Source organism: Papilio machaon, chromosome 21 (genome assembly GCF_912999745.1).
Source record: "Papilio machaon chromosome 21, ilPapMach1.1, whole genome shotgun sequence".
Taxonomy (NCBI): Eukaryota; Metazoa; Arthropoda; class Insecta; order Lepidoptera; family Papilionidae; genus Papilio; species Papilio machaon.
Window position 1 is genome coordinate 49,548 of NC_060006.1, and position 13,429 is coordinate 62,976.

The 13,429-nt window shown below is 53.8% G+C and overlaps 1 protein-coding gene across 1 annotated transcript; it reads right to left on the reverse strand.

Moving 5' to 3' along the window:
* Positions 1-819: 819 nt before the first annotated feature.
* Positions 820-3,252, reverse strand: LOC123722203 (actin cytoskeleton-regulatory complex protein PAN1-like). The gene has a single exon (XM_045683300.1). The coding sequence runs from the start codon at positions 3,250-3,252 to the stop codon at positions 820-822; it is 2,433 nt and encodes an 810-aa protein (XP_045539256.1).
* Positions 3,253-13,429: the final 10,177 nt, after the last annotated feature.

Genomic DNA, 13,429 nt, shown 5'->3' on the forward strand with positions numbered 1-13,429 from the left:
TGTCAAGTCCCGACGGAACCTGGCAGCCCTTTCTCCGACCCCCAGGGATTGAGGGGGGTCGGAGGCCCACGAACAAACGATAGCGGCCTCCTCTGCCAGGTCTTCGTCGAGACGTGACAGCTGCCACCTAGGGAAGACGCCCCTGCCGCCCGCCGTGCGGGTTTGACGCCCAGGGGGCGCTGTGGAGACCCTGAACCTGATGTACAGGTGATCTGACAGGGTCTCCACATCCTCCAGGACGCGCCAACACGAGATGCGCGCGCCGATATTGGGGGTGGCAAACGTCACGTCGACGACTGAGCCACCCCGTGCGCGCACACATGTGAAGGCGCTGCCCCGGTTCTCCGGGACCAGGCCAATAGTGAGGGCCCAGTCCCGAAGGTGCGCCCCCTTGACGTCGGTGATGGGGGATCCCCAAGCCGCGCACTTAGCATTGAGGTCCCCCATCACGATGACCTGGGCTGGCAATGCCCTCCGCACCACCAGCTCCAGGCCATCCAGGAACCTCTCAAATTGCGAGAGGCTCCTGTTCGGGGAGAAGTAGACTCCGATGAGCACTACTTCTCCCCAGTTTGCCGCCACGTAACCCGCACCCCTCTCTCTGAGAGAGAGGATTTGCGGGCCCGTTGGCGGCGCCACCATTCCGACCGAGCCCTCCGTGTCCCCGACCCAATGAGGCTGGGAAGGGATGAGGTAGGGCTCGGCCACGACAGCAACGGCAATTTTCCACTCCGCCAGGGCCTGCATGAGCAGGTCCTGTGCGCGGGCGGAGTGGTTGGCGTTGGTCTGCAGGAACTCCGTATGCAGGTGTCTGGGCATTTATGACACCTGCATACGTTCCTCTTCGGGCGGTTGATGCGGCCCGGACGGCGGCTGCGCTCTTGGCGCAGGGGGAGGGCCGGTGGAGCGGGCCTTCCCCCTTATGGTGGGGGGGGTGCATTTAGTCCCCCCCATGACGTGGGCGTGCGGGCAGCCTGTCCTTTTGCACACGGCGCAGTGGACAGGCGCCTCGCACGCAGCCCTCTTGTGGCCCTCTTGGCCACATCGGAAGCAGAGGCGACCATCCTCCGCTTCCGACGGGCATAGGGCCCGGGTGTGGCCCAGCTGCATGCACTTAAAACAGCGCAGCGGCCGGGCCCTTACCGCGGTGACGGTGGCCATACTCCACCCTATGGCCACCTTTCCTATCTGAGCGACGGCTTTTGCCGCCGCTGCCGGACATCTCACTAGGGTGGACCCCCCACCCCAGAAGCTGGGCCTGATTAGGCCCACTTTGACGGCCTCGGGGTGGCAGCCTCCGATTGTAGCCAGTTTGGCTGCCACCTCCTCGCACGTTATCGTCTCGTCCAAACCCGAGACCCGAAGGTCTGCGAGCTTGGACGGACGCGCGATGTCCGCCCAGCCGCCAATGACGCGTGTCAATTCGGCGGCCAGGCGGTCGGCCGTCTCTTCTGGGGTGCTCCCCCCCACCTCCATCAGCTTGGAGCCGGTCATGCTGGTACGCACCTTGACCGTCTCCAAGCCGAGGTCCCTAAGGCAGATCGCCGCCTTGGCCTTGGCCAATACATCTGTATATTTGGCCTCAGCGACCTGACCTTCCGCTGTCGTGATCGTGGCCCCCGGTTTGAGGGTGACGGTGATAGCCGCCGTTTTGGGGGCCACGATCTTTACCGCTTTAGGGGGGGGGGCAACCCGCTGCGCTCTTACAGGCTGAGCCTGTGCAGCGGGTGGGGCCCTAGCCGGAGCCTTCTTCTTCTTTTTGGCGGCCTTTCGGCCGACCACTTTGGCCCATGGTGTTTCCTCGCCCCCGGGTGTTTGGGGGGCGGGTTTGGTGGCTCCGGCTTTGGCCTTTGTGGCCGTCTCTGCGCTCCCTCCTCCGCCAGCAGGTGGAGGGGGGGGAGGGGCGGCCGGTCCGGTCTTGCTGATTTTCCGCTTCGGTTTCGGTGCTGGACCGGCTTTGGCCACAGGGGCCTGGGCCGGTCGAACCTCCACGGTTTTGGTGGCACTAGCCACTAAATTGGGCCGGGCCACAGGGCGCGGCGGCGGCGGGTGGTGCCTGTCCGCCTGGAGAGGCGGTCTGACCACCGGCTCAGGGGGGAGACGCGTTTCTAGGTCTCCTAGGCGGGCATTGACCATCCCGCCTACGGACTCTAGAAGGTCGCGCCTCATTTCCTCAAGGGCGCCCCTGAGCACGGTTTCCACGCTCTCCTCCCGGGCCGGAGGAGTCTCCCTCGGAGTCGCGGCCGCTTTCCTCTGCGACTCCGAGTATGCCTCCTTGAACGCTTTTAACTCCGCGCGGATGAGTTCGACTTCTCTCGCCAGTCTGGCGTTCTCCGCGCGGAGTCTGCGTTGTTCCTCTTGGGGGGTGATTGAGCGGAGCTCCTCCACCGCCTCAATCACCCCCTTTGTGGCCCGGTTTATCTGGCCCAGGACCGTGCCCTTAATGTGGCCGCTCTTTTTAACCTCCCCCTGAATGGCGGCCACATTCAGGAGGGCTTTTGCAGCCAGGGCCTCGATAGTAGCGGCCTCCGGCTGGGAGCACCTTGGCTCCGAAGAGTCTCTGGGCAGGAGGCAAGGAGGCCGGTAGGGGGGGGGGTTCGAGCCGCTTGCTCCACTCTCCCCCTCCTCCGCCATGTGCGCTCTCGCCTCCTGCAGATAGGCGGCATGAGCCCCTGGGCGTCTAGGGCGGCCTCTTGCCGCCGTGGACACCTTGGTGGCGACCGGGGCCGCCGCTCCGTCATCTTTTAGCGCCCTCTTCTTTGGCATCTTTGCCGCAAATTTGAGGGCGAGTCTCGGGGCTGTGGGGGCGGTCTTACTCGTCTCCGCCAGGTCTTTTGTGCCCTCAACTGTGCTGTCCGAGTCTGAGGATAGCCCAGACAGTCCCGACATTCCGGACACTTCGGATACAGACACTAGCTCAGCGTCGCTAGTGTCGTCCTCCTCCGTCGGGTTTTTGCCAGTCTTTGGCCCTCTCTCTCTCGACGCTTCCCGTCTTTCCTTTTTCAACAAATCCAAGTCGCTCGCAATCGTTGTCAATATTCTTGCAGTGGTCGTGTGGCATCCTTTGGCCCCCCCAGAATACGTGGGCCGGCCAGAGGTCAGAGTGACCTCTGGGAGGGATTCTCCGCTGGCGTAGCCAGCGGTACCCTCCTGGGGTAATACATTTTTCGAGTCTGCCATGGTCATTGGTGGTCCGGCGTTGTCGGACACCGGAAGCCGCCTTTGTTGAGCAGGGTGAGGTCCCCCAGTCATGACGCGCGGCCTTGGAGGCCGCCATACTCCGACCGAAGTCCGCTGCCTTTTAACGTGATGCCGCACGCCCTCGTCGATGTTCCGCAGGCCTGCCCGGTATGGGTGGCCCTGTCCGGTGTAGCCCTACGGAACATCCACCTCCTCCTCAGGGTAATTTTTTATAGAGGTTTTCTTCCTCGCGGCCCCACGCTCAGTGCGCAGAGCCCCCGTTTCCGCTCAGTGCGGACTTACGGTTTACTTGGCGTCCACCGATCATAAAGACCAGTGGGCGCCAAGTGTGGTGTTGCCACCAGGGTAATTTTTTATAGAGGTTTTCTTCCTCGCGGCCCCGCGCTCAGTGCGCAGAGCCCCCGTTTCCGCTGGGTGCGGATTTACGGGTTTGTTGGTGTTTGGTTCGCGGGGCGAAAAAAGCCCTACCCCAGCAATATGCCGGGGCGTTCCCCTATCCACCACCCGGGGACGCGCCACGTCGGAGTTCACCTCTCCGCCCACTCGGACAACCGAGCAGGTCCGTGGAACCTAACCTAACCTTTTTTTTTTTTTTTGTAACGAGGGAAAATACACTTCCGTACCCCTGCGCCGGGCAGTGCAATGGCGCAGGGAGTGTGGGACTCGCCTACAGTCGTTCAGCCATACCCACTAAAAACCCTCATGCCCACCTTAACGCAATGACCCGAGCTTTGTACCAGCTGAGCCATAACCAAAGCTCGGGCCGCGCGTCTGACGCCGAAGCGCCTCTCCCTAAGTGGTGAAAGCCAGAGAGGCAGGATCTTTTGTGTCCTACCACCCCAGCCCCCACCGGCGGGGCCAACCGGTCCCGCCCTCTACCCTACTCTACGTGCCGCAGAGGGGACTGGAAAACCAGTATCCCCCCTCGGCCTCTCCATCACACATCCATCCATCACCACATCTGGCCATGAGGGCCGCAGGGGGCATGGTAAACCAGTACCCACCCACAGCCCCCACGACCTCACCCCACATCCGGCCACGAGGGCTGTAAGATGGGCAGGATAAACCAGTACCCACCCACACCCCCCGCGGCCCCACCACGTCGCATCTGCCGGTGCGACCCCGGTTGGGCATGGTCAGGGCGGAGTCACTGCTGTGACCCACCACTGACGGCCCTCTCCAGGTGGGTCGGTCATGTGCAACACCCAACACGATGACCGACCCTAGAGTTTGGTTCGCGGGGCCGAAGCCCTACCCCAGCCGAAGCCGGGGCGTTCCCCTATCCACCACCCGGGGACGCGCCACGTCGGAGTACTCCTCTCCGCCCACTCGGACAACCGAGCAGGTCCGTGGAACCTAACCTAACCTAACCTAACCTAACCTAACCTAACCTAACCTAACCTAACCTAACCTAACCTAACCTAACCTAACCTAACCTAACCTAACCTTTTTTTTTTTTTTTTTTTATACAAGGAGGAATGCTTAATGCATACTCCGTGCCTCGGGGAAGACACGCGAGTTATGTGAGATTCTCTCCCCGAATGGGAGCATACCCACTAAACCTCCTTGTTCCCTCATGGCCATAGTGTGGGGCGCCACGGGATCGCGTGAGCTTGCCACCGCGACGCCCCACTGACCGCCCCGGGAAGGGCCCTCTCTGCACCCCCGAAGGGGTGCTGCGCCCTTAGGCGCTCCTCAAGACGACACCGTGCAATGCAGGTTCGGAATCCCCGCCTCCCCCGCTGGTGCCGCCAGGGTTTATAGAGACCCACCTCTTGGCCCCCGTCTTGATCAAGACAGGGGCCCGCGGTCCCAGTGAAGATGTTGAGCCACCGGGATTACGCGTGGGGACGCAGGATCACACGCCATCGTATAACAGAGTGTTACCGAGGTCGTGCTCCCACGTCCCGACCGGCGGCCACGCCCCTAATGGGTCGCGCCACCCTCCACATTAGGCTTGCCCTCCCTTTTCGCTGCCCTGAAAAGGGCAGTTACTCGGTTTGGGTTCGCCGCCCTCTCATATGCGGACCCACAAGTGGGCCCACACCCTAACCTAACTTAGCTAACTTAACTACCTTAAACCTAGCCTACTCTAAACTAACCTAAGTCCGGCGGCCGCGACCCTCGACCAAAGAGGTCGGGTCCTAGTGGTCGCGCCGTCCCGGACAAAAGGCGCTCGCCTTGCGGCGAGACGCCGCCCTCGTTTGCGAGCCCACAAGTGGGCCCGCTGGGGGGCTGCGGCCGGTGTGGTGAGCCGGCGACCCCGGTCGCCCCATACTTAAGTATGTAATCCAGGCAGAGCGAGGTGGCGGGCCCAGCCACCAATCCCAACCCCTCACCCTAATCTACTTAACCTAGCCCTAACTAACTAATCCTAACTAACCTAATAGACGCTCGCCTTGTGGCGAGCGCCGCCCTCTCTTCTGCAGGCCCACGAGGGACCCGCAGCCTAACCTAGCTAACCTACTTATCCTAACTAACCTACCTTACCCTAACTAACCTACCAGTGTTTGGTTCGCGGGGCCGAAGCCCTACCCCGGCAGAAGGCCGGGGCGTTCCCCTATCCACCACCCGGGGACGCGCCACGTCGGAGTTCACCTCTCCGCCCACTCGGACAACCGAGCAGGTCCGTGGACCTAACCTAACCTAACCTAACCTAACCTAACCTAACCTAACCTAACCTAACCTAACCTAACCTAACCTAACCTAACCTAACCTAACCTAACCTAACCTAACCTAACCTAACCTAACCTAACCCGTCACGCGCCGCCCGCCCTGGCACCACCACGCGCTCAGAGTGGTAAAAAAAAGTTGCTCCGCGAGTGAAAAAAGTGTAAAAATCCAAAGTTGTGGGATAATTTTCGCAAACATACCAGTGCGATATATCGTTGGATGCGGAAAAATCACACGAGTGCAACGGTGCCAATATCTTGGTGATCAGGCGAGGAACAGAGAAGATATAGACGGAAAAAACAAAAATTGTTAAAAATTTTAACTTCAAAAATTCCCGCCATCGAAATAAGATCGAGGACATATATTTTTTAAATTACCACCGGATAGGCCTCGTCAAGACCTAGGTTTTTGAGTGGTTTTTGGAATTTTTCTGGTCCGAAAAGACCACAAAAACCTTACAATACAAAAAGCACGTGGACACGAGGTCCAAGATCCCGGTTGGTGAGAGGGGCGTGACATACCTCATTCGAAAGCCCTTGACGAGCCGAACAAGGAGCTGCTTTCAGAATCAAAATCGGACAACCAGCTGCGAAGCTACGAGACGAGAAAGTGGGGCCAAAATTTGACAGATTTTCAAAAAATCATAACTCGCTAGTAAGATCTGTGACATATAGTTTTTATTTATTCACAAGATAGAACGGTTCAAGACGAACACAGTGACACCCCATTTGGATTTTTCGGCTTAGTAATAACGGTGCGGTTACGTTTTTAAAAAAGGACTAAATTCAGAAAAACTTTAAGTGTTAATTAGGAACACTAAGTGTAGAATAAGTGTAGTTTTTATTGTTTTAAACTTATTTTTAGAGACAAATAAACAATATCAGTGAAAAAACTAAGTGAAAAAGTGACGTTTTAATCAGGTCATTTTGAAAATCGAATTACGTAAATCGACAAAGTTAAAACGTAAACAAGTTGCGTCATCGCGCACCTGCACCGCTCGCACGCCGGCGTCATTACTCCCACGGCGGCGCCAACATTCCTGCGCGTGCCGGCCGGCGCCAACATTCTTTCACACGCCGGCGCCGAGACATTTTTTTCCCACGGGGTAATTAGCGTGAGAACCGGCGCACCTGCTCGTGGGAAAATAAACAATTAATTAATAGGACATCGACTTGACGTCTTAGTCATATTGTAAATAGACTGTTTTTATTGTTTTATCTTTTATGGTTTACTTTTAATATATTATTTTACTTGTATTATTATTATTATAATTGCTACTTTTGTGCATATAGACTAAGGCAAACTGTGATATACTGCGTAGTTGATAGAGTTAAATCTAGAAATAAGTTTTAATTGGAATTTTGGTTTTAAAAATTTTAGAAAATTTTAAAGGTTTTAAAAATTTAATTATTTTATTTTATTTTCATTTTATTAAAAATTTTTTTTAACTTTTCAGTAGAATCAGTCTTAAGTTAAACTTATTAATTTAGTTTAACTAATATTATAAAATTTCAAATTTTTACAATTTGAAATTTTAATTTTAATTTAAACTTAATTCATTAATATTTCTATTTTATTTTAATTTTTAGAATCTAAAATTTGTTTTTAAAATTTTTACTTTTAGTTTTATTTTATTTTATTTTTATTTTTATTTTTAAATTTTTATTTTATTTTTAATTTTAATTTTATTTATTATTTCATAGGCGCAACTCTTGGAACTGGCAGTAACTTAATTTAACAAAGTCGAGTGTCCGACTACTATATTGACCTGGCTTTTGCCACCAATATTAGATTTAAGTTTTAACTATTATTTTATGACAGGCGCTTTTGCCAAATAGTTAATTTAGATATAAGTTAGTGTATTGTAAGGGTTATTGCCCACAATACTAGAGTAAGTTTATTGACAGGGCCTATTGCCCCTTAGCTTGTAAAATTTTAAGAGTTTTTAAACAAAACAAAATTGTATTTTAAATTTTTTATTATTTATTTTTAAAATTTTATTGACATTGTTTTTAAGTCTAATATATTGACACGATCCCCCGACCATGTTCGGCATTCGCACGCCAGAAAAGAGGGCTGACAGGGCTCCTTCCCCAGACATGGATAGACCGGGAACTTCCAAAATGGCCCCCGCAGATAAATCCACTCCTCCTGGAAAAGAAAAAGGAAATTTAGTTAAAGAAGCTCACAAAAAACTAAACATCAAGCTAAATATAAACAAAGAGCCCTCCGACAGCTCCCCGAGATATCGGAGTAGAGCTGCAGAGGCTAAGTCGTGGGTGAGTAAGGCGAAAGTACACCTGTCACAGTCACGAAACATTAAGACTGAAATTAAAAATGAAGTCTCTCTAGCCATAGACATCCTGTATAAAATAATTAAGGAACTAGAAGAAGAATTACAGGGTAAAGGAGAGAACGAAGGAGGAAAAAAGAAAGCAGAGAAGAGACTAGAACCAGAAATTGAAAAAGAGCGGGAAATGGATAAAATTGAAAAATTTGGAAAAATCCTAATTGAAAAAATGGAAAAGCAAGCTGAGCTACTACAACAAAGCAATGAAAAAATTAACGATTTAAAACACGCATTGGAAGAACAAAAAGTAGCTCATAAACAAAATTATACATATGCCAACGCAGTGACACGAGGACTAAAGATACCGCAACAGAAAACTTTACACTCTGTTGTGGTAACTTCCAAGGACGAAACGGAGACAGGAGAGGAAGTATTAAATAGAATAAGAAAAGTAGTTAATGCCAGAGATGGAGGAGTACGCGTGGACAAAATAAGGAAGGCTAAGGACAGAAAGGTGATTGTTGGGTGTGAGACAGAAGAAGAAAGGAATATTTTAAAGAAAAGATTAAAAAAGGCAGAGGAACATCTAGAGGTGAAGGATATTAAAAACAAGAATCCCCTAGTAATACTCAAAGATGTTTTTAATTACAATACGGATGAAGAAATACTAGCTGCACTTAAGAACCAAAATAAGGAAATGATGAAAGATATAGAGGGGATAGAGGAAATTGAAATTGCCTACAAGAAAAGAACAAGAAATCTCCACACCCGACACATAGTCCTGCGAGTGCCCCCACAATTATGGAGGAAAATGACCGAGGAGGGTAGAGTGCGGATCGACCTGCAGAGAGTGCGCGTTGAGGATCAATCGCCTCTCGTGCAGTGCTCGATCTGCCTCGAGTATGGGCACCCGCAACGACTGTGTAAATCAGAACTAGAATTATGCAGTCACTGCGGAGACCTTGCGCATAAGAAGGCAAACTGCGAAGCATATAAAATGGGGAAGAAACCGGAATGTTTCCACTGCAGTCGTGAAGGGATGGACAAACTTGATCACAACGTCTTCGATCAGGAATGTCCAGTACGGAGAAGATGGGATGCAATAGCGCGAACCGCCATCACGTATTGCTGAAGTTGTCCCGAGCAATCAAGGCCCATGGAGTAAAAGCGACGGGAAAATCCAAAGGACCGAAAGCGGTGCGAAACTGAAAAAATTACACAAAAAGGTCACAAATGCGGGGTGGCATGCTGATCTATGCCACCAAGCACTCGTGGAGAGCGACCTTATATGGTTCGCGACATTCGCACCGACAACGGCTCCGGAGGAGAATACCGAAGCCATATATGACAAAAACTATGTGACGAGTCAACGGTCCGAAGGCGATGTGGAGGAAAAGAAAGTATACAAGAACGTAGTAAATGTGGGGTGGCATGCTTATCTATGCCACCAAGCACTTACGGAGAGCGGCCTCGTATGGTCAGCGTCACCCACATTGTCTTCGGCTCCCGAGACAGACAACAAAATCGGACATGTTAGGGGCACCACAAACAGTACTTACCTGGACTATCAATGGCCCGAAAGCGGCGTTGGAGAAAACAAGGGAAACAAAAACGTAACAAATGTGGGGCGGCATGCTTATCTATGCCGCCAAACACTTGCGGAGAGCAGCCTTGCATGGTCTGCGTCATCAACGCCGCTTTTGGTTCCGGAGAGAAAAAATGGAATCAGAAGTGCTACGGACACCAAAAGCAGTATTAAATGGAGAGGACAACGGACTGAGAGAGGAGTGAACGAAAATAGGGAAAATAAAAAAGTAATAAAAGAGGGGTGGCGTGCCTACCTATGCCACCAACCACAAACGGAGGGCGGCCTCTTATGGACCGCGTCGTCCATACCTTTCCCGGATCCGGGAAAATTTACCGGAATTAAACCTAATAAAGGCAAAGTCAGCAGCACTAATGAAAGAAAAATAAAAAATGTAATTACCATCTTCTCAACCAAGCGAGCGAAAAGGAACATAGCAGCCATCCAGCGGAAAACTGAAAAAAGCAAGAATATATTTTTAAAGCTAATAGGGTCTTACATTATATTTGGAAATTGTAAGTTAATGGTGCAAACACTGTGGCAAAAACGGCCAAGTACCAGTGCGGCTTCCTTGAGAGTATGTCCTCATACTCAGAGTGAAGCCGCACATTGCAACAATGTTTGCACCATTACATAGTAATAAATTTAAATTTACACATATTGGAATTATTTAATAAATTGTAACAAAATAAAGTTAATAAAGTCTCCGACCCATAAATATGTCGGGGGATTACGGAAAAAAAAAAAAAAAAAAAAAAAAAAAAAAAAAAAAAAAAAAAAAAAAAAAAAAAAAAAAAAAAACCTAACCTAACCTAACCTAACCTTTTTTTTTTTTTTTTTTTTTTTTTTTTTTTTTTTTTTTTTTTTTTTTTTTTAAAGAGGGGAATGCTTTATGCATACGACATGCCCCGGGGGGGACACGAAGTTATGCGAGATTCTCTCCCCTAGTGGGAGCATACCCGCTAAACCACCTCTGTTCCTCCTGCGCATTGGTGACGGGGCTACGGGCACGCTTTCGCACTCCTCCGCGGCCCCGTCTGCGCTAGCCGCCGAAGCGGCTCCACCACTGGGGTGGGTGAACCCACCATCCATCCTTTAGGGGAGGCGCGCCGGAACGATACGCGCCATCCTCCTTGCCCTTCGAAGCGGGTGACAGGTCCCCCCGAACCTGCCACCACGGGGCTATGGAAGCCGGAGAGACGAGGTTTTACCCCCGCCTCCCCAGCCACCATCGGCGGGTCCGATGTCGGGCCCCGCCGTTGACCCTACGGGCCGCGGAGGGGCTGGGTATGCCAGTACCCCTCCGCGGCCCCACCATACACATCCGGCCACGAGGGCTGCAGGGGGCAGGATAAACCAGTACCCACCCGCACCCCCCGCGGCCCCACCTCCAGGCATGCTCCGAAGCGGACCCCACAGTCCGCCTCTGGCAGCCTCCTCCGGGTGGGTCGGCCCTGCACGCTAGACCAGCCCAGTCCGGCCCAAGACAGCCGGTCCTGCACGCTAGGCCGACCCTGGTTCCTCTTAGCTTCACCGTGGGAGGCAGCCACGGTTACTAGAGCCCCACCGCCACGACAAGGCGGGAACCGTTGGTGGGGAACCTTTTTTTTTTTTTTTTTTTTTTTTTTTTTTTTTTTTTTTTTTTTTTTTTTTTTTTTTTTTTTTTTTTTTTTTTTTTTTTTTTTTTTTTTTTATAGTCTGGAAATGCATTTACGCACCCCCTACGCCGGGCTGTGCAATGGCGTAGGGGAGTGTGGGACTCGCCGGCCGCAGAAGAAAGACAAGGCGACCGGAATACCCACTAAAACCAGACTGCCCTCTCACGCGTTACGGCGGGGCCACGGGAAACGCGTTAGCTTACTTCCGTGACCCCGCCTGCGTTTGACCGCTACGGGCCCTCAAAATTTAAGGCGTGGGGAGAAGGGCAGCAGCGAATTGCCGCCTCCTCCTCCCCACTCTTCTCTGCCGGAGCGGGGGCGCTAGGGGATCCCCTTCGCGCTCCCGCTCCCTCTCCTCCTTCTGCGACATGACTAATTCACAGAAGGAGGAGACCGCGTTCCAAGACCTCTCACTTCCCAACATGGCGCGTACGACGCCGGGAAGTGAGAGGTCGCCGCCTATCGCCGCCACCAGAGTGCGGCGCTCATCATTCCAGGCGCAGCACACTTCGAGTGTGTGCTGCGCCGTATCCTCGCTGGCGCCGCACTCGTGGCAGCGCATCGTCACCTCCCTTCCGATCCGACACAGGTACCGTCCAAAACAACCATGCCCGGACAGCACCTGTGTCAGTCGGAAGGTGAGGGAGCCGTGGCTCCTCCCACACCACTCCGGGAGCTGCGGGCGTATGGCCTCTATGGTGCGCACGCCATATTTGGCGTGCGCTAGGCCTCTCGCCCACAGCTCCACGGTCGTCCTTCTCCTCGCCTCCCGGGCGCGGGAGAGCTCCTCGGGAACCGGGGCTTCGCCCCGAGCTCTTTGTCTAGCCCGCGCCCAGTAGGCTTCGCCCAGCACTCCCGCCTCGATCTCCCACGGAGGGGTGCCGGCCAAAACGCAGGCCGCCGCGTGGCCTACCGTTCGGTAGGCCCGGCACGCACGCGCCGCAACAATGCGTTGCGGCCTGCGGAGGAGGGCCCTGTTCGGTGCATTAAGGGCGCGAGCCCATATCGGTGCACCGTACAGGGCCATACTCTTGACGACCGTGGTGTACAGCATCCTCGCATGTACACCCGGACCGCTGAGGTTGGGGAGGAGCCTCGCTAGGGCTGAGGCCGCGCCCACAAGCCGGGGGGTCAGCGCTCGGAAGTGATCGCCGAAGCGCCAACCCCCGTCGAGGACAAGACCCAGATATTTTATCCGGGCCTTGACCCGGACTTCCTCTCCGTTGACCCGGAGGGTGGCCCCCGCAGGTACCCTCCACCGAGGCCCTTTAAAACAGAGGGCCTCGGTCTTACTGAGGGCCACTCGGAGGCCTAGTGCCTCGATCCTCCGGGTCAACAATGTGGCTCCGGCCTCAGCCCTTCTCACGAGCCGGCTCCAGGTGGTGTCCCGGACGGCTACCAGCGTGTCGTCTGCGTAGCAGATGACCGCCATCCGGGACAGCACCTCTCCGCGGATGGCCCAGTCATACCCGATGTTCCATAGCAGGGGCCCTAGCACGGACCCCTGTGGAACACCGGAGGCCATCCGCCTTTCCTCTCTGCCGGTTCTCCCCATGTAGGACACTACCCGCCCTTGCAGGTAGTGTCCTACGACTCTCCGCAGGTAGAGGGGCACTCCGTGGTACCGGAGCGCCTCCTCTATTACCGCAAAGGGGAGGGAGCCGAAGGCATTGGCGATGTCTAATGACACCGCCATGGCTCCCTGCCCCTTTTGGGCCGCTTCGTCGGTGAACTTCTTCAGGGCGGCCAGGGCGTCCAAGGTGGATCGTCCTGACCGGAACCCGAATTGGTTCACCGAAAGCTGCGGCCCATCCCTCGCTAGATGCTGGATGATCCGGGCAGCTATAACTCGCTCTAGCAGCTTCCCGGCCTCATCCAGCATCACCAGCGGGCGGTATCCCGACGGAGAGTCCGCGGGGCGGCCTTCTTTCCTTATAAGGACCAGCCGCCCCTCCTTCCACACCTCAGGGAAGTGCCCCGCTGCCAGACAATCGTTGAAGAGGCAGCGTAGGCGGTCCCCGA

Excerpts from the sequence above, each read along its gene's own strand:
- LOC123722203 (XM_045683300.1), bottom strand. The coding sequence starts at position 3,252 with ATGACTGGGGGACCTCACCCTGCTCAACAAAGGCGGCTTCCGGTGTCC.